Genomic DNA, 22226 nt, shown 5'->3' on the forward strand with positions numbered 1-22226 from the left:
CCTTGCAGTGCTCGCCCACAGGAAATGGGGTGTAATCTGTCTGATATGTTGAAAAGTCTCCATGTTGTCTGTGTAGCGATTTATCTGCCACTAGCTCCACATTCTGATCCCTCCTTCTGACTTTCCCCGTATACTAAACTTTTACCTGTCAAAAGTGTTCCTGTCATCTTCCTCTTTCGCCTTTTTCTTCCCTCTCTCCGGCCCTCTTTGCCTTCCCAGCCATCCGTATAGCTGCCCATAACATGTCAAATAAAATGTACCCCCTCTCTATTACATCCTCTTCCAACCTAATCTCTCTCCACACAAAACCTTCAACACATACAACCCCGTAACTCTACATCACGCTCCTTGCATTTCCCACTCCTCCCGCTCCCTACTTGCTATCCTTCCTTTCTTTTACCCAGCACCTCCTCTCCTCCGAAGCCCTGTCATCTTTTTGCTATCATCCACCGATTCAGTGGAAAGCATCCACCCACCTCTCCACTTACTGCTATATATAGGACATGGCCACGCTGTCATTGAAAGCTGCAGACAGGTTTTGGGAGCAGGGTGGAGGGCTGACACTGGGAGCAAAGAGAAGCCTGGGCTAGCAGCAACTCCCGGAATGAGGGCATAGGGAAGGTGCATCTCTGCGAAAGGCATTTTGATTCAGGGAAGTGCTGAAATAAAACACTTTCCCTGTGAATCAAATGCTTTTTATTTTAGTTGGAGACAAACACAGTTGTAACCGTGGATGATTTTATTCTTCTCTGAAAGTAGGAAAAAATTTACTGTGTTTTTATGCAAATCTTCTGCCCATTTCATCAAATATAACTAAGTGTGCGCGGCACGATTATAGTTCGTGTCTCCCAGCCTTTCTGACTGATGCTCTCATGGGCCTGTTTACAACCTCAAACGCCCATTCATTCATACGTCCTGTCATGTTCCAATTACTTCAGTTCAGTTGGTTTAAATGCTTCTTAACACTATTACAAGACGTTTTATACAAGAATAGGGAGCGTGCAGTGGTTATATGTATGTGGTTTATTTTAAAGGATGTTAAAAGAACAACGTGTCCACCTGCAGGTGTTCGATGCTGCCAACTGTGTTCAGATACTCAACGTCATTCCATATAGATCAGTGAAAAATGGGAAGAGGTGATGTTTATAATGTAAACATTATATTAACAGATCTTTACTCTAGGGTCAGTCGCAGCCTACATGGTGTGTAAGAGTTGGGAGCGGGAGTTAAATTAGGCTGGAGCAGACCCGAGCTGAGCTCCTTACGCTCATTCCTTCAGTAACTCGATCATGTTCTCAACAAAAAAATGGCAATTTCTTTTCAACTTTATTAAAAAGACAAAAAAAGGAAAGGTTGGCCATCACACGAGAGCAGGATCGATACACGTGTCTTCAAACTGACTGTGTGCTATTTACGCACATGGTAGAGCGGCGCGATACGTTTATTAATTTTTATATTAATCTTATTATTTTTTTTATTTTCAGCACAATTTAAATATTGTTTCTTGTGGCAGAATCAGAATATGTTTTTTTTTGTTGTGTGTAAAGTTGATATACAATCAGCTTCATCACTGCAAACATCAAACGATCCAGGCTACAAATCCATTAACAGAAAGACCAATATTTTTGTTTTACTGTAGTTTCCCAGTGCAATGATCTTTCTATTGTAACACACAGTTACAAAGAAACCTGAGATGTACCATAATAATGTGACATCCGTTAATCTCCTGAAGGGACAGAAGCAACAGTGTTACTGAGAAATCGTGATGTACATATTTTACACTGGAGGATTTGAAAGTGATTTGAAGGAGTTACCTTCTCTCACGAACGTGAACCTGAACTCACATAATAACTGTGTTTTTCTCTCTGTGGAAGTTAACACCTCCTTTATTTATCAGCGACAGCACCTTTCTCCCACTGAGGCCTTAACACATCCACGCAAAACTGATGAAACCTAATTGAATTTAGACGTTCACTAAATGACTTAGATCCAGCTCAGGGTAGAAGAGAAAAAGGACACATAGGTGAGCAAAGGCTCATATTAAAAAACAGAAAGAGACGCAGCAGGAGTGACATTGAAAAGGGCAGGGCCAGATAGAGAGCAGCTAAAAGAAGAAAGACTTCCCCAGAGACAGGAAGCTGGAGCGACAAGAGGCCCCGGAAATGATAAGAAACAGAGGGAACGGTCAGAGTGACACGGAGCGCCTAAACTTTATTTACTTTGAAAAGTACTTTTACTTTAGTTTTTTGTGGATCACATCCATATCAAAGAAATCACATTAAATGTTTTCACAACGGAGGAAACTCATTTCGGCCGCTTGTATCCAGGACCTCATCCTTTCCTCCATAGGTGTGTGTTGTATCGTACGTTGACTGGTAAATCGAGAGCTTCGCCTTTTGGCTCTTAGGTCCTTTTCACCATGACAGACCTGTACCACCGATCTCTCATCTCTTCCTCTCCCTCATCCTCTCTCTCTTCTCTTCTCTTCTCTCTCTTCTCTCCTCTTCTCTTCTCTTCTCTCCTCTCCTCTCCTCTCCTTCTCTTCTCTCCTCCTCTTCCTGTCAAGCTTCGTGAATGGCTCTCTCACAAAGAGAATGTCAGTCCCACGTTTCCCTTTATTTCCTCCTCTTCTCCGTCCCCCCTCTCGTGGCTCTCCTCTCGTCTTCCCCTCTGACCGTCTGCTCCGAGGATCTAAGAGTTCTCATCTCTTTGTCAGAACTCTGTCTCTCTCGTCCCTCTTTGTCTTTTCGCCTTGTGAAGGCAGTGAAAGTGTAGAAAACACACTCCAATGGAGCTCTACAAACCCCCAATCACTTCACGTCACTCCTCCACCACAGATGCAACCTGAACTCCCTCTGCCGCGTTTCTCTCTGTCTTCTTTTCCACCTCTTTCTGTCAAAGGTGCTGTTATTTTATGCACAAATTAAATTATTCAAATTTCACTTGTTTGTGTGGCTGTGGTCTCGCATGACTTCCTGTAAGTGTTTTCTAACAAGACGTGTTTGGTTGTAATAAGAAGGGAATTTGCTAATGTAATTAGAGTTTTCCCTTTTTCTTCACTGGGTTGCAGCTTTGGATTTACTTTTAGACATTTTTGTATTTTTGTATAGAAGAAATGAGCCAGATAAAGTGGGAAATGTTGTCTTTCCTCCCTTTTCTCTAGAACTACATCCTCTGTGACAGCCAATAATCTATATCGAACTATATTTCAAACAGAGGATTCACTGTCCTTGAAGACAAAGCTGTGGCCCCTTCTCTTTTTCATTACACTTTCTTGTCTCTCCACCTTTCCTCCTGTCCAATATACCTTCTGCTCTTCAACGATCCCCCTCTATTAGCTCCTGCTGCCATCTGACAATTTTGTTGTGGCACAATCTTTTTGTCCTTTTATAGAGATTGTGGTAGAAGACGCAGAGTCACTGACAAACACATGTAGTAGGTGTCACGGCATGTGTCACACACCATCTAACACACATTAACATGTCAGTTTCTTTTTCCCTCTGTCGGTGTGGATGTTATAAATGAACGTTTAACCAAGCACGTGCAGGCAGACATGTTTTCCAAAGCATGCACCCTCTTACTATACAAGGATACAAGGAAAGTTCCTCTTCCTCATCTATCTGTTCTATCACAGCTCTTTGCAGTCTGCATTAAGCTTCCCTCACCGCAGCGATGATGTATGTGTGTGTATGTAATTAATTCATGTTCTACTGTTGCCTTACTGTCTCCTCCTCCACTGTGGTCATTTAATCAATACCTCTCAGCTGTGTGTGTGTATTCTCAAACAGGTGATATGTGTTTTTCACTGTCCTGACTGGGCAGCTTTCTTCCACATCCTTCAAACACATGTTGACAGACAACAGAATCTGAGAGCACATAAAATGTTTGTTTTTGCCTTAACCATCAATTCACATTTCTTGCATTGTGGAAATATGCCACACTGGGTGACATAAGTCAAATACTACAGGCAGAACACGGACGTCCAGTTTCAGCAATGATAAAACAGAGAAACTCAACAAAATGTCATAAATTAGAGGTACGACTGAAGTGTTCAGGGGATTCTGGGACTCTGAAAGAATTGTCTATGATAGCTAATTAGAAATTAAAAGAATTTATATGTTTTGACACTTGAAAATGTAATTAACATATCACAGATCGCATGTTATGACAAATTAGTGCAGAAAACTGTTAAATTCCAAAGGGTTCACATACTTTTTCTTTTTTATTTAAGTTCAGTGACTGGGTTTCAGTATTAGAATGTAAATGTAGTTTCTCCTTATTTAACCTTTAAATGTGCCTAAAGGAAAAAGCACACATGGGGAATTATAGTCACATCTACATGGCTCCAGAACCAGAATCAAATTAGACACAAGGCAGTGAAAAAATGGCAGCTTGCTGGTGTTTACCCAGGCACAGGCTGGGATTGGAAACCTGCCACTGAATTCAGCACCAATGAAACGCAAGTCTAGTTTAAGGGAAGCTGTGTCTACTTAGTGGTACAGGGAAACATTTAAGGGACTCTATTGTGTCTCTATGTGTTGTTGAGATGTGTGTGAGCAGTGAAACAGCAATTTACAGTTGATTGAAAGCACAAGAGAGGTTATAGAAGGTCCTTTAATTTATAACAGCCATTTAACAGTCAGGTCAAAAGCTAAATCAATGTCCCAGACACGTTTTGATATCTCGAGCTCCAACCGAGCCAAAATGAAAAGCACGGGGTCGGGGCGTCCAGCATTTGATCTCCTTCTATCCTTCTATCCTGTCTGTGGAGAAGAATCCTGATAAATGCTGAGGCAACATGAGTCACCCAGATTTTTAGCCGTGAGGCTGGTTGTTGTGTGTATGTGTGTCTCTACATGATTAGTGTTTCGCTGGGTCAGGTGAACACTTCCCGCTATCGCAGTTAATCGATAAAGTCTGTGACTTTTCTATCGTGTACCCTCTCAGCACTGCCCTGTTCTACTTCCTCCTGTTTCCTTTTCTTTTCTTGTGTGATGGCAGGGGAAGGGCCAAAGCAACTGAACGGCCTCTTGTGAATGAAGTGAATTGAGGCAGAGCTCATCGGCATGCGCGACCAGCTCCCATAAAGTAACTACGCATATCAATCATGCCCTGCGTGACTTCATGTTCGATAGGATTCATGACCTTTCGTGGGCCTCCTCCGGCTAGATACAGTATAACGTACATGGAAACACACGCAGACGTTGGCACAGGCATGAATGTATGCTCACATTTCCACAGTGTACACATACACACACAGTCACACACATGCTGCTCAGCACTCTGTCAAGCTGTCACTGCGGTTTGACACCGGCTCTCCTGTCTCATCATTAGTTTTAGTGAGAGATGTCCTGTCCCCTCAACAAAAACAAACATGGCAGGCGGCGACGAATCAATTAATCAGATGAGGCATTTGCCGATAGTTATGTTTCACTTACAACTAATGTTCATTGAATGACTTCGAAAGTTTCCAATAATGCGTGAGCAACACTCTCAATCAGCATCCCCCAGAACGGTTTGATCAATGAATCATCAGAGTCAGATAGATTGCTGTCAAAACAGGAGTTTTGTGTGACTGATGATCGTCATCCACACTGACGGAGCTGATGCACCTCTGAGCGGGACACAACACTGTGCCAGTGTGTGTCTTAACAGCTTCCTTCCTGATTTTAATTTCCCATTGTAGACTCTATGTAGGCAGTGGATTCCTGCACTGTTCTGTTTATAGGATCCTGTATAGGTAAAACTGAAATACTTAAATATAAGAAATAGAAATTGAAATGCTCATGGTCTTAACTAATCTTGTTCTTTTTGTGTTGCTGAGCAACAAAGTAGTGGATGCTGTGTATATATTAGCGATGTCACACGTGTTTAAAGGGAACAGTTGTTGAACACCAGCTGCCTGCCGTTTATTTGTAAAAGTTGCAAACGCGTTAATTGACTCTTACTGTAGGTAACGTGATGAGTGGTTGGATTAGTTGTGGACTGCATGTTATTGTTTCTCTGCAGTCTAACAGGTTGAACTCTACTTCTATCTTTGCATCATTCCTTTGTCTGCGTTCTGCCTCCTCCTCATCCAACCTCCTGTATTCTGGTCTAGCTGTTAGTCTCTTCGCTTTGGCTGACTCTCTTTCATTGTCCTAATATTATCATATTCCCCTTTACTTCTATTTATCCTCCCACGTTCACGTTAAGTACCCCTTCATTCAGCATTCGGCTGTTTTCACTTGGCTTGTCAAATCCAGGGACATTAATTCATGTCTTTGTCCCTGCGTCTATTTCCCAGTCTCACTCGCTCTGCCTCTTCTCACCTGTTCTGTTTATCCAACCTCACTCTTTTTGTTTCTTTAAGTTTCCATCTTCCTGTACTTTTCTGCAACATTTTTCTTGCCCCATCCTTCCGCTCTTCTGTCACGTTTTTTTTCATCATCTCTTCCCCTCCTCTCTCTCTTGCCTTTCCTCCTCCCCCCTCTTAGTCTCCCTCGGCCTTCTTTTCTCTAGTTGATCAGACAGTTGAAGCAGCCAAGCTGCCGGAGGCAACAGCAGACAGAGGAGCCGCTCTGTCCGACCTCCCTCCCTCTCCAGAGAGGCAAACTAATGCCGACACGCCAATAAGCTGTAAGGAGACAATTATTCACCATTTATATCAGCTCTCCGTCTTTCTGAGTTAGTGCAGCCACCCGCTTCGAATGTTATCACCCCATTAAATGCCTCTTATCAGTTATCATCACTCCCATAATTATGCTTCAAAAGGGGCAAACTGCACCTACTAGTAGGTCAGAAGGTGCATATCCTGCTTATCTGAAAGTAGTTTTTGTGTCAAACAAAACCAAATTCTTTTTGTGCTGGAACCTGATGCGCTCTGCATGTATTACTGTAAGCGATGATGGAGGTTAGTGCGTGATATCAGCCTACTGAGCTCATGTGGAATAGGGCCTACTAAATAGTCTAGCTCTGTTAATCCACGTACAGTAGTGCCTTTATCCTTTAGTGAGCTGTCATTTCATTTATTGATAGATAAAGATTAACACTAAGCTGTAGCCTAAAGGTTACATGTTGTTACTGGGAAACACTGGTCAAAGAAAGTAACTGGGAAAATGTGGGAAAAGGGAACAGAAATAAGTCCTGATCTTCCCTCCCAGGGAAACTGCTATTAACATGCTCTTCTACATGGGGCTTAACCCTCAACTGCTCCACTGGATCTGGTCAGTGTCCAGCATTTAATGACTGTAATGACACTGGGCACCTCCCATGTGTGAATCTCTGTAACTGTATGAATCAAAATCATTGTTTGTTGGAAAGGAATATGTGTAGTCAGACAACCAGCTTGGATTAAATTACAGTTACCAGAGAGGCGCCTTCTTAAACGCTTCAAATAAATCTCCATCTTCTTGCAGTTTTTTATGAAATGCACTTAAACCTTTATGTTTCTTCTAAGTCAGACACCAGTGTGCTACTGAGACAGAGAGACACTGAGGTTAAGGGGAACGGCAGAAAAGGGCAACAGAGCAAGAAGGCAAAAACCTAACAAGGAGTTTAAATGCAGCGAGATGCTCCCAGAGAAACGTGTACGTGCATGTGTGTATTTGCATGCATGGGTGTGTGAACATGACAGAGAAGAAACGCCTGTGGTATGATATGTGGTAAAGAGGTCCTCAGAGGATTAATGAAAAGACTGAAGGACTGAATGACTGACTGCTCCGTTGACAGTGGAGCGCATGAAGTCTCTCACGTTTCTGCAGCACTCAATCACTGCAATTCACACAAACAGCATGAAGACAATAAGCTGTAGGCACTTCTAAACCACAGATGTTCCTGTTTTGTCTTGTGTTGTTTCTCCAAAACATCCACTTTCAAAATAAAAGAACCAAAGCAATGATAGTCGAGGAGAAATATTGTGCAGACTTGTCAGATACAGTAAGTAAAGAGCTGACATGCAAAACCAAAATACCAACTTTTACTCCTGGATGGACGGTGAAACAGATTCTTGTGTGGCACATTTACTTCATCAAGTCAAAACAGTGGCTGTAACTAGTAAAGTGGGAGCCGCGATGCTGGAACCTATCCCAGCTGTCTTTAGGCGAGAGGCGAGGCACACGTGGTTAAGAAGAGAGTGCACATAACTGGACGGGCACCATGAACCAATTCTTTAAGCTATTAGCAACTCGCGCTGGTGCCACTGAAAAACAACACACAGTGACAGATTCAGAGTCTTCTTTCGTTTGAACTGGATTCCTGCAGCGGCAGATCGTGTTCTGCATTGTTATGTCTTATCGAGTTGAAGTTTCAGGTGAACAGGCCGCCCACTTCCTTCCTGTCTGTTCAGTGATAACAGTTGTAGAGCACAGTGAAGATTTATTCTCCCCGAGAATCGATGCTAATCACATCATTGCGCTCCCCCGTCCCCCACACCTCTCTCTGGGGTTTCACACTCCTCTCTGGCCTTTCCCTCCTCACCCGCTGCTTCTCTCGCTATGCTTTCGTCTCTGTCCTCCTCCCTTCTGTCTTCCCTCATCATATGGGAGGTGAAGCCCTCTGAGGCTACTTGCACGCAAGTCAGCCCTCCTTGTGGGTCAGCGCTGTGCAGACTTTGATATTGTAGTTGTCACTATTCCAGAAACGCATCTATCATTCATTATTTCTGTGGTCGCTCTCACAGCTTGTTGGTTCGTCAGTGGTGTAAAATACAAATTATGGAGTAAAGAGTTATGCAGTATGCTAAAAAGCACTAAGATTATCTGAGATAAATATCTTGCTTTGTTTTTTTTATGATAATGGATTACATAGTTTTTTTATTTGTTGGATGTTGGAGACTTCGCCCGCCTGTCACGGTGGAGTTTCCCACATATTAATATTCCCTCAATGCCACCAATTTTATACAATATCCCAGAAATCTGATATTCCTGGTTGTAAGAAGTTCTGCCACGTGTCATGTGTGCAGACTTTAACTAAAAAGCTAACATAGTGTTAAGAGTAGTGTTAGTGGTTCATTAGCTGCTGTTCCAGTGCTCTGCATTCAGGGACAGTAGAGTTTCTGTTATCAGTGTTTCAAGAGGCCTGACTCCCCCCATAAGAAACAAAACAAAGAAGAAAAACCAACATATTAACTAAACCACAAGGTCCTAACTGATCAGTAGATTTGGAATCAAATCATTGACACATCATTTTCACACCTGGATTGTTTGACCACAGCGTACAGACCTGAACCTCACTGAGAATCTTTGTGCTGGAGAAGACTCAGTGCAGCGGTCGGACTTTTTTTTTTGGACGGGCAGTGTAGCCCTCCAATTTACCCGGGATTCATTTCACCATGTGAAATGTTTTTGACTGATACTGTAGAGTTTGTGTTGCACAGTCTGCGTCCCAGAGTGAGGAATGAGTCTTTTGACCTTCTAATGGAGACTAAAGTTTCGCTTTTCCAATAATTTTCTGCATCCCTCGTCAGACAGAAACACATGTAACACTGCAGCATTTTTGTACAAGGTTTTGTTTATGTAGATGCAGGAGTAATGTGATACTTTATTTATCTGAGTCATTGATACTAGCACTAGTATTTCCCTTACACCCACGGGGAAAATTACCTTTTTTTCTGCTGCAGAGACGTTACTAAATATATGATGTGTGTTCTCTCTCTCTCTCTTTGTGCGTGTGTGTGTGTACGTCCGCATGGCTATATGCCTGCCTCTGCATGTGTGTGTGTCCATGCGTTCACTCACAGCTCCAGCCAACGCCCAGATCGTGCACTCAGGCGCAGCGTGTAATGTCAAGGATGATAACATCAGCGAAAGAATCTACACCATCAAAGAAGGAGACACGCTAGTGCTTCAGTGTATTGTTAAAGGGCACCCACGACCACAGGTAAGCCCCCAACCACCTGCTGAGCATGTGCGCACCACATTTGCATGCTGTTGATGCTGATTCTATTATCCATAATGACTTTGGAGACCCTTGCTCAAGAACTTGGGCAGTGTGGTTTCTCAAGGCTCAGAACACAAGCTGTCAGCAGTCCGTCATGCTATACTCTCTATATGACGATGCAGCTGATGGAAGTCACACTCAGATATTAATACAGTATTCTTTGAAATCATTCAATTAAAATGGAAATAAGTGAGATTTAAGTATGGTTTTGCAAATGTGTAGATCTCTCCTTCTTAATTTGCTGGATTGTCAGTGTAAGTCTCCCCATTTTCCTGACACAAATATAACAAAGCCAACGGTCTTAGCAAGCTGATGATGTTGTTATAACGCATGAACACCTTCTTAAATCTGGTTTACATGATGTGTCCGTGTTCATGCAACCATGCTGAAGCAAAACATTCTGGTGACTAAGAAGACATATTTTATGATTAGCATCAGTTACAAATCATGCCATGATCCAGGTATCATAAATTACATGATGCATGCATGAGTTATTACTCCTGTTTATAGTGTGAGTAGTGTAGTTGTGTTTATGCAGCGTCAGACAGTCTCCTCCTTCACTAAAACAATGCCCTGCTTCAGTGTCTTGTTGGTGACAACCCGGTTTTACATTTACATGGAGTTTCAGCAATATGATTTGTGACTTAAAGGCCAGATGTTTCATTCCCCTGATTAGCTGGAGGCTTTAAATGTGCTCTCTGTCACAGCACTTAAAATGTACCTAAAGTTTCACGTTCACTGCGGCTGCTCCATCAGACACACATTTTAAAGAGTAACAGATAAAAACAGTACAAACACAAGCACCGTATGTTAAGATAAATACACTATTCACTGTATGAAATCATTTACTGTCCAGTTCAGTGCACCACTGAGTTTCCTTCTGTCCTTTTAAGCTACATTGGAAAGAAGTGAAGAAGAACTAATTCTATTATACAACAGCTCCGGCCGGGTCGCACATGCTGCCTTTGGAGTGCACCCAATTAGTTGGTTAAAAAAAGAACAGGGCCTTTATTCTTCATATTTAATATGTTTACTATGGTAGCATTTACACACACACACACGCACACACACACACACACACACACACACACACACACACACACACACACACACACACACGCACACACACACACACATACACGTATACAAACACTGTAAAAACATATAAAACATGTGCATAAACTTCTACAGAGACAAGAGCAGCAGGCTCACACTGGACACATCTGGTTTCATGGGTTGAACTCCCACACAACATTTTGGACCAGAGTCTGTGTGTGTGTGTGTGTGTGTGTGTGTGTGTGTGTGTGTGTGTGTGTGTGTGTGTGTGTGTGTGTGTGTGTGGTTTCTAAAACAACTAAGGGGTTGTGTGTTTTATGTGTTCTTGTATCAGAGTGTGTGAGGTGAGAAAAGCAGTGTTCCTCACGGGTGCATGTCCACTGGCATCACATCAACATGAATAAAACAGTGCATGTGTGTCTAGGCCTTGTTTTCTTCTGTGTGTGTTTACATGTGTATCTATCAACCCTGTATGTGTGTGTGTGAGTGTGTGTGTAAAATCCAGCCTGCTTTACAGATTACAGATGCAAACTAATCATCTGTATGTAGCTGAAGATCTATTTACACACTGACCTGCTGACCTCACCTGCCTATACTAACTGCGGCTGTCATGCATCTTTAACCCGTCCATCTTTCTCCTGGGGCGCTCTCTCTATGTCTACACCAAATTTACACAAATACAAATGTACCAACTTTTAATAAAACTTTTATTTGTACTGCGTTGATGATCATTATACAAAACATACTTTGTAAAACACAAGTTTGTTCCCCTGGAGCAGTTCAAAGATTTCGGAAATTGCATCAGTGATAGCTTGTTCTCTGGCTTGGAGGTGGGAGCATATTATGAATAATGATCACACTGGTCACATTGTCAGAATGTAAAATATATATAGTGTGCGCGCAAACAAGACATAGACCGCCTGTAGCAAAATGACATTGGTTGAGTGCAAAAAGTGTGTATGCAAACACAAGCAGACTGAGACAAAGCAACAGATAACAGAGTCCTGTGGTTGCAGCAGTGAAAACATATCATTTCCTAATGCCCTCGGACAGGAAAACTATGGTAGATGCAATGTATCTTGATTACATCGCCAACATATCATCTCACATATCATATCAAAGATATTTCCAGTGTCACTCTAAGAAAAGTGAGCCTGTAAAAACTGGTTCAAGAAGAAGTCTTGAACCATTTCTCCAAAGTCAAACACATTTATTGTACAGAAATTCATCGCTGACCTTGAGATGACGTCTTACAGTAACTCAGGCTACATTTAGTAGATTATTTTCTTAGCCATGAAATTATCACCATTTTTATGTTGTTCTTTTAAACGGTGACTGACTTTTGGCTTTGTTTCTTTAGTCTCTAACATCTGTGGTGTGTGCAGGACACGAGGTGATAAGTTAAAAAACAGTTTCTATTTGGAAACTTAGAAACAAACATTTTAACACTGTTGTACTCACTAAACTAAAACCAAATGAACATCACCAGGCCACTGAAATAATTCTTCCAACAGTATTGGCTTTGCTGTAAGGAAAGCAACCAACAGTATAAAGCAATTCAGTTTAATTGAATTCAGTTTATTTATGTTGCACCAAATCACAACAAAAGACTCAAGGCACAAAGTTAAGACCTCACAGAATTGTATATGAGAATCACACATACAATATATACAGTATATAGTTATATAGAAAACTCAACTAATGCCTCCTTGAGCAGCACAAGGCAACAACGTCCTCATTTGTTCCACGTCGTGCTAATTCAGAATTTATATTCACTTGAATGTTTACAAAAATACTGTTCACTGTGTTTAACTGGAGAGAAGAAGCTCAGTTGTCAGATGAGATTGGTGTAGTGGATTTCTTCAGCCACCTAACTGCTGATATTCATCCTGGAACTTAGTTCTTTTAAGAGCAGCCTAAAAGATGCTGGACTGAAAGCAGCATCCACAGCACTTCATGTTATTATCTTATCTTTTCAGAAATGTCAGCGTGCTGCCTGCATTTCCATAGTTTTCCTCAGCTGTTACTCTGTCTCATCTTATCTATTTCCCAGAGGATGCTGGATGGATTTACTCAACTCTTTTCCAACAACAAGTAATGTTTCATGATTTAGACAGAACCCTTGTAAATGTCAGATTCTTCTTATTAATGTTAAATCAACCAGATCAGGAGCTGCAGTTTGTGATTCCAGCTTCATATCAAGCCATCCATCCACCTTTTACATCATCGTTTAGATTTTATTTGGTGATGAAAAATGTACGTTGCGTCACAGTTCTCAGTTTTAAAGGTTACTTTGTGACATATACACACAGAGAGGTGCATTTACATGTGCAGGAAAAGGGAGGAAAAGAGGGAGATTAGATAACAACAGCAGGAGGAAACAGTGTAAGGACAATAAAAGAGAAATCGAACAATAAAAGGCTTTGATGGCACTGTAAGAATAAAGAAAGATTTAATGATACGAGATAAGAGAAAGAAAATGGTGATGCTTATTATGATAAGGAGGAAAGGCAATCCAAAGTCAAGACAGTCACCTGTGTGCGTTACCATGTTTATCTCAGCTTGCACAGTCCCTGTATTACTGCACTGAGACTGAGTGCACGTCCAACGCTTCCAGTCGTATTATAGAAACGTCACGTTAAAGTGTTGTGACGTACAGTGAGGCTTTCACCTCCTGACCTGTTCTCACATGTCACCTGTCTCCCAATTTTCTTGTCATCCTCCACTTAGATCTAAAAAACACAAAACGTCCAGTAATTACCTGCCCTCGTAGGCTGTGAGTGTAGAAGAGAAGAGCAGTAAACAGCAAGTGCTGACCTCTGTCCCAGTGTGTTCTGCAGGAGCAGCACACTGCAGTGTTCTGCATTTGGTCCCATTGGGCTTACAGAGTTTCAACTGTGCTTCACAGGCGGTATTGATAACCTGATCCCTGTCACCCCAGCTCTCCTTCATCTATCCCTATACAGCTTTCCACGCCTCCTCTTATATATATATACATATATTTATATATATATACTATATAATACTATATGAAAATATAAGCAGACCTCCCAATTTTGTCACTCCACACAGTTGTGGTATATAAACACATTTTCCATTTTATTGGCTATTGTGAGAAAAAATGAAAAACTAATAAAGTGTTTTTCTTCTGTTGTGTCTTCTACTACTACTGTAGTTCCTACACATTCAGAATAGCGATGAAATATCCCATGCAGGATATTTCTGGGGCTTTAGGATGAAAATAATGTGTGGCACTGACCTAGAGGAGCCTGCAGCATTCACTCCAAAGCATACTGTGTATTCCAAACAAAGAACGAGGTGATTAGTTTGAATTCATGTGGGACGACTGTATATTCTTCCCTTTGTTGACCAAATATTTTGCATGCGTTGAGCTGCTATACAACTGTATTCAATTCACAGGATGTGTAAAAGTTCCTGTCATTCTTCAGACGTTTCAGTCAATTAGCAGTGATCTCAGATGAATATGTCGTGTATTTGAAAGGACCATTAAAGAATACTATACATAGATGTTATGAAAAGAGTATTACACATTGCACATTGGTCAATAATCGTGTGCTATTTTACTTTGATATCTGCAAAGACATTGTAAAAGGTAGTTGTGATTTGTGTTTTTTAAATCTTCTTTACACTTTGCAGTACTCTCCTTATGAAATACTACCACAGCTACAAAAGTGCATCATGTCTTTTTCTTTCCCTCATCTTCACTGAGAAGTTTGTGTTGGCCTCTAGGTGTTGGCTGACACGCAAGATGTTCTGGCTGCTTTGCTATTATTTATGGATGTACTCCAGTTTAGCATGACTGTCCTCATAATGCTCTTTGTGTTCACCCCTTCAGAGAAACAATGCACTTACGAATTTGTGCCAACAACATTTGAATACTGTGTATTGATAAATGCACCCACTGCAAAGCAGACCACACTGAGTCTTTAAAAACATTAGAGCTGCATGTTTTATTAATCATATAAGCTGTTTCATAGCAGCGCCGAATCTTTTATCTGTCTCCGGTTTCCAGCTTTGGGAGAGAGCAGCTCGTGTCCCACATTTTGATGGGTCTATTTAAGATCATAGGAATACGATGTATGAGTTCTGATTGACAGTGGATTTTTTTATTTTTTAGCATTCTCAGTCTACATGTATTACCGCCAAAAGCTTCATAGTGTGTATTATTTCTTAATGCTAGAACCGTTTTGCTTGCAAAACTTCATCCCGCGCCCTCTCGGACTGAAATGATGTCGACTTTCTTTGCTCTTTCTCTCTCTGTCTTCACCGTCCTCCCAAGAAGGAGGATCCAATTTAGCCATGTGAGGCCAGGCCAATAAATAGCTGCTTTACTGAGAATGAGTCTGATTGAGGATTTATCCAATCCTTTATCAAGACTGATTGTTTACTTTTGCCTGAGCTAGATTGGATTGAAAAGAGAGCTCTCACCCTGATCCATACAGAGGGGAGAAAAATCTAATCATTTCTCTCTGTCCGTCTTTCTTTGTCTACGTCTTTCTTTCATTCCTCTTTCTGTTCCACCTCATATTGTCTCTTCCTCTGCTTCCCTCGTTTTGTCTTTCTTCCTGTCACTGTAAATTCTTCCCTCTTCACATACTTTTCTCTTTTCCTTGTCTTACTTTTTTCTCCACCTCCAAACTGATCTGCCTCTTTCCTGTCTCCGTCTAGCTCTCTTAATTTCGCCGTCTCTTGTCTCTTTCTCTCTTTCTTTTAGGCTTTCTCTCTCCTCTGTGTTCTCTACACTTCAGGCCAATCGCAACAAGCCATACATCATGTCAGAAGCAGTTAGTTCACCTGAAGGAGCTGCTTGGCTTGGGAACAGTTCACTTTTCGTGCATATTTTGGTGAAAAGAGAAGAAAAAGAGAAACAGCTGCTTTAAACTGAGATGTTTCTTTCTCTTTTTTTGTGACAATTATGACTTTAGATTTGAAGCTTTGCAGTACAGAGCTTCAAGACTTAGGCAATGATATGCAATGATTTCCTCCCACAATGTCCTGTCAATCTCTTTGATTAGATGTGTGAATATTTTAAGATTCATTAAAGAAAGAAATACACAAGAAAAAAGCGTGTGTTCGAGGTCACCTAGAAGGTGCTTGTAGCATCACTCAAGTTAACTCCAGGGACAGCGGGGCTTTTAGTTAACAAAGCACTGTAGTCTCGCTCACAAAGCTTTTCTTGTTACACACACACACACACACACACACACACACACACACACACACACACACATTGGCATACACACACACTCACATGGCTTCTTCAAGAGCACAATAGGAGAGTAAATGGTTTTTCTGAAAGTGATTCCTACCTCCTTATTATTTATTCATGGATCTGCTGGTCATTGCAACCTTGAAACCTGCATGTGTGTGTGTGCGTGTGTGTGTTTGATGAATTCCATAAGAGAGGAAAAGGTGGAGAGAGCCATAGATGAGAAAAGTGGAGAGGCAGAGAAAAGAAAGCGGGGAGAGAAGGATGGAGGGAGGGAGACGAGGGCTGCGGTCTGGAATATAGGTTTGGATTTCCGTCCTTGAGGGGTGAGTGGAAGGCGATCGATAGTGAGGCTGGAAGCGAGGCTGATCGGGTGGCAGCACAAGGCTGCACAGGCGCTGAGCGGGAACACGACCTAGACGCAAACAAGGTCACTGCATGACCCCTAACTGGATGGAGAGACAGAAAGAGAGGAGAGGATGAGAGTGGATTCAGGAGGTAAAGATGGGGAGAAGTTACAGAGGAGGGGGGGGGGGGGGGGGGGGGGGGGGGGGGGGGGGTTACCAGGCTGAACATGCAGCTGAACTATTTTTCATCTCACAGGTTTTCTTGGTGAAAAATCTAACATGGCAGCATAATGAAGGAGCAACAGTGGGGAGGGTAAAAATAGAAAGAAGACAATAAAGGCGCAGAGACAGAGATATATGTTGATGGAGTAAAATGAGACAAACACGCAGCGTCTGTCGACATGAGAAGATGTTTCATTTATAGTTAGGTATATTTCAGACAGAGGAAGAAACCTTTGACTCGTTCTGATGATTCAACTACTTGTAAAAGCTTAAAAACATCCTCCAGGATATTTTAAATAAAACCTTAAGTGTATAAATAAAAGCAGAACAAGTCAGAATGAAGGTAAAACAGACGGTGAACAGTGGTGACGAGTACGGCACTGACGAAAGGAAACGCTGACAAAGGTCTTTTAATCATGGTCAGCCTGTCAAGGATCAAGACATGAGGATGAGCTGGCAAACTGCTGTCATGTGCTTGACCAGTAGTGTGTTAGTCGATAAACAACAGATGATAATAAATATATGACATTCACCTAGAAGGGCCTCCCAGGAATTTACAATAGAAAGGGAATCCAGTGCACTCGACGTGCTGCACAGAAAACCATTGTTAGGTCTTCATTCAATTTTCCAGAAGGTCATCGTGTTATTAAGCTACATACAGGCATTTTTATATAAGTAGACAAAACAAATGTGTCACAGACAGAGACACTCAGCTATGTTGAGGCTTGAAGAAGGAGAATTGCTGCTTTGCTTCTGGCTTTATGAAGAAGTGTTTGGATAAAGCCAGTTGGCTAATCAACCTTTTCACTGCAATCACTTATCCAACACTTGATGGAGGCTCTTGTGCCGTACCTGGATATCGCTTTAGTTCAACTAGAAACACAACAGGACCAAACTACTTCAGATGTGTGTGTGAGAGCGTATGAGTGTCTTCGCACCTGCGTCCTTGAATACTTGAGATAGTGAGAGAGAAAAACCCAAAACACAGCCACTTATGTCACAAAGCAAAAACTAAAACTCAACTAAATAATGCTGGTTCAACAGGTCCTCTAACCTGACTCGTGCATCATGTTTGTCGCTCCTTCAGATATGATAATGAGCACGTACTTAAAGGTGCAATGTAAGATATAGGGGGATCTACTTGCTACTTCCTTATATCTATGTAGGGAGCAGAGGCCGCCATTAATTTACCAAAACCACTTGGTTAGGGTTTCATTAAAGATATACTACACAAGCTTCCTTCCTACCTGGCGTCCTGCCTGCTCTCGTCACACTGCCGCCACAAAAGGTCATCTAACATAAAACATGACGAACTTCGAGTCGTTTTATAGTGATGAGTCTGGGGATACGAGTCTGAGCTGGACTCTTCCACTAGCGTACCTTGTCGGTGTATCTGAGTGCCTCTGGAGTGTCTGCTGCCATGGTAACACACTGTACTTTGCAAAGAGCCCCTCTCCGAGGCTAAAAATAATAAAGATCAGGTCTAAAGTCTGCATGTCTGTGCTCACAAAGTTAAATGAAATGGTCGGGAAAAAAGTAAAGTGTGTCAATAGTGGCTAGACTGATGGTGGATGAAAGATGGTTAGAAAGATGCTATAGATATCATCATGATAGTCCAACATTTCAATTTGTGGATCGCTCGAAGCTGGTACGAGACTGAGAGCGATACGCACACGTACAGTATGAGCTACAGGCACGTGACAGCAGAGAGAATAACCAGAATTCGATCAACAATAAGATCCTATTTGACCTGACTTTCATGTGGAATCTGATCAAACTAAGATGGACCAGTGGCCGTGTGTCGATGAATCTCTGGCTCTTGTATCTGGTTTCTGATGCGTATCAGTTTATCCCTGCACCTTTAACAGAAACTGTATATAGATAGATATCTGTCAGGCTTGGTTTTCTTTCCCTAATGTATGTTTCCCTTCTTCCATTTCTCATTTCTCAGCAGCCTGACATGATCAGCTACTCAGCAATGACATCATCTGCTCACACACACACACACAAAGTTCAGGTTTCACTTGGCTTGTGCTAATTAGCTGTTGCTCGTTACAACTTACAAATCTAACATGGGTGGAGCGAGTAAGGTTGACACTACAGCTGATTCTGTCTGCCACTGTAAGCATCGCTTTGACTGAAGTCATTTGATGGTCCAGCCAACATTGTCTCCAAAGATATGAGTCAAAATGTTCTTTGGAGTTGAGTAAAAGTATAATAATTCCATTAAAAGTGAGTAAATGTGCATAATTACTTCTGACCTCTGGTCTTATCAGCTTTAATCCATGCTTTGAATTAAAATGTGCATTGGCGTTATCGGGCTAGATGACCTCATGAACACAGAAATGAGATATACGTGTTTTCAAAGACCCTGACGTTATCGTAAATGCTGATGATTCCTCTGCTTCCTGTAATTTCATCACAGCCCTGGTGTCATATTACAGAGGCAGAGAGAGCAATAAAGGCATTCATATTGTATGACGAGGTTGGGGAGAGGATGCCGTGTTCAATATCAGTGAGTCAGTTTTATTGAACGTTTTGCTGTGTGATCTCTGCACCGAGGGCTGGAAGGTGTTTCTCACTGATAAAAGGTGATATAAAAGCAGAGTGATGGCAACTGTTGCTCAGTTTTATTCAGATCAAGGCGACAAAGTTAAGTGACTCATGTAAACGGTTATTGATGTCAAATCAGCTGTGTTCATACTGGCAATAATCTGTTTAGGCTTAGAGCAGTCTGACAGTATTGACTGCACATTTAAACAGATGGTTGCTAATAAATGATTATTATTATTATTACGTAAATGTATTTTAACTCTTATTATAAATAAACATTTTCCTTATTTCTTCTTCCCTCTCCTCTTTTTCTCACTGTGCAGCTACGTTCTTCTTCTCTTCCTGTTTTATTCGTCCACATTTTCTTCCCCGATGATAGAAAAACATAAAGGAAAGTCTCTTCTCTCTTTCTTCTACTCACCTCTACTCTTTCTGTTCTCCCTTTGCCTTGAACTTTCCTGCACCTGATGCCATGAATCAGCAAAATAACTCCCATTCAGGCGGTGATGCTTGAAATTATATTTATAGCTCACTCTAGTCTGACTCTTTTAACCATCCATTTATTCTTCCTCTCTTCTCAGCTGCTCTCCTTCTGGTGACAGATAATTAAAACAGATATTCCCATGCAGAAGTTTGTTTAGTCTCCTACTGTATCATCCACACCTTGTCACTTTAAGTCATTTAATTTAGATATACTTTGTAAATCAAAGTGGGACAATTACTGCTCAATGGTCCAAACTGAAGCTGCACTATTCCTCTTTTTGTCACTGTCATTTTATCATGTCTGCCTTAGTTCCCTCTTTCTCTCCCACACATTTTTCCTCAGAAGTTGCATTCTGTGCCTGTGCATGTCTCAGTTCCCGTGTTTGTGTGTGTGTGTGTGTGTGTGTGTGTGGGATTGCGTCCATGCCAAGTAGTATTCCCCGATAACAGGATTACCATCTTAAGCCTATTCACGGTAAGTGAGCCAGTTGGATGGATAAAGCACTGTATCGCCGACTCCACTGGCGTTACATCAAGAAAAGAGTTAGAAAAATTGTCGAAGGCAGGCCGAGCATGCTCTAGGTGGGTATGTGAGAGGCAATATAAAGGATTCAAACGCTGTAAAACCCCAGGAAGCAGTAGCAGTATAGAGTCGGGGAAGCCTTGAAAGTAAATTAATGCTAACTAGGAAGGAATGAACTTTTGACAGGAACAGTGATGAATGCTAAATGTGCTTTGATGACAACTTACACTGAAGAAGAAGAAGGCTGCCTGTTGGGTCCACACAAATGTAGCTGTTCTTTTTGTGAAGTAATTGGTCGACATATGTTGAGCTGTAATAATTCAGGATCAGATTAGAGCATTGTTTTAACTTGTGATGACTATGGGTAGCACGGTGATAGAGAGAGGAAATGTTTCTCTGGCCTAAATGCTAATTCAGTGTAAAGGTCTCTTGTGTATTGTTGTGTAGTGTTGACAGTTTCCACTTTAGACAGCCGGGCAAAAAGGTCCAGCAGCCATTGGACCATGTCTGTTGGACCCTGTTGTGATGTGTCACTCTGAGGTGGGAAGTGAGAGGCTCCGAGCCAGATCAAGAAGGGAGGGAAGGAGTGTGTGTGTGTGTGTGTGTGTGTGTGTGTGTGTGTGTGTGTGTGTGTGTGTGCAGAGACATGGATGAGAGATGTAGAGATTAGACTTGTAAGAGACAGAACGGAGAGAGAGAGAGAGAAAGAAATAGATAAGAAGAAAGAAGGATTGAGACAAACACAGACACTGAACAGGGACTGAGAAGAGGGAGCACGCTTTTGAGACAGACAGCTGCAGGCCACTGTCAGTACAGTTGACTTGCATTAGCCTTCTTCTCCCTGAAGAAGCACACACCTTTCTCTCCTTTCTCTCGTCTCCTCTTGCAAGACAAGGGCTCAAGTATAAATCCCAACTTTACGAGGCTCATAATTTAGTCTTTTTGTTTGCGATGCGTTCAATGCTCTGATTCACACTGAAAAGTGTCTCTAATATTAGAAACGTCACAAAGTTAGATTTTACTGCAGGGCTGCTGTGTTTCATTGCAGTGGCTTTAGCGAGGTGTCCACACCGAATAAACTGGCACCTCCATCTGTATCTTGGAGAACAGCACTTTGAATGTGGAGATGCTGCGAGCTCCTGTTAAAATGTTGGCGCTCTTGTCAGGTCGTAACATTGGTTGACAGTGCCAATAAAAATCTGTTTATCTGATTCACATAAGCAGCAGGAGTCCACAATACATTCCACAAAAACATCTTTGCAGCCGCCTGATCGCTGCTGGAGAGGACTGCTGCTAAGCGTGCCAAATGGAACTGACTTCAGCTTTCAACCTTAAATGGAAAGAGTTGTTTTCACAGCATAAAATCGACTGGGTTTAAACTTCAAAGGCACGGCAACTGAAAAACACCTGGTGAAATCTCAAAATATATTTCAAAATGAATGCAATATCAGATGACAGGGGGTAGGTAGTAGACTCCAGACTCTGTATTTGTTTCAAACATCACAAGGACACAAACATTTTCAGCGGGTTCGGTCCATGTCAGAAAAAACAAGGTGCGTGACACAATTCAAGGAACAAGTTGTTACTGTTTATGGTTCTGACGGTGCAGATCCCTGTTGGAAACCAGTGTTGTGTAAAAGGGAATTATTGCAAATGAGGGTTGCACAACATGTTATGGAAATTTTACTAGCCCACTTGGCTCCGGTCAATATTTTAGTGCATTCTTCAACAACCATAATTTAAATAAAAGCCCAAATCGGTCCCTAACGTCCTCCTACAATACTGTTACTGGGCTATTCTTTCTGTTCTCCTGTTGAAACGTGTCTTAACAGCGTGCAGCTCCATCAGCTGAAAAAAGAAACGACGAATGAAATCTGCCGCATTTCATGTCAGG

General features: G+C 41.8%; 1 protein-coding gene across 2 annotated transcripts in view; it reads left to right on the forward strand.

Annotated features, from left to right (window-relative positions):
* Positions 1–22226, forward strand: part of LOC113173950 (MAM domain-containing glycosylphosphatidylinositol anchor protein 1) — a 130509-nt gene that overhangs the window by 18026 nt on the left and 90257 nt on the right. For both annotated transcript variants that reach the window (XM_026377555.1, XM_026377556.1), the window contains exon 3: positions 9719–9858. In XM_026377555.1, coding sequence (XP_026233340.1) covers positions 9719–9858 — 140 coding nt within the window. The remainder of the gene's footprint in view (positions 1–9718; positions 9859–22226) is intronic.

Source organism: Anabas testudineus, chromosome 3, assembly GCF_900324465.2.
Source record: "Anabas testudineus chromosome 3, fAnaTes1.2, whole genome shotgun sequence".
NCBI lineage: Eukaryota > Metazoa > Chordata > Actinopteri > Anabantiformes > Anabantidae > Anabas > Anabas testudineus.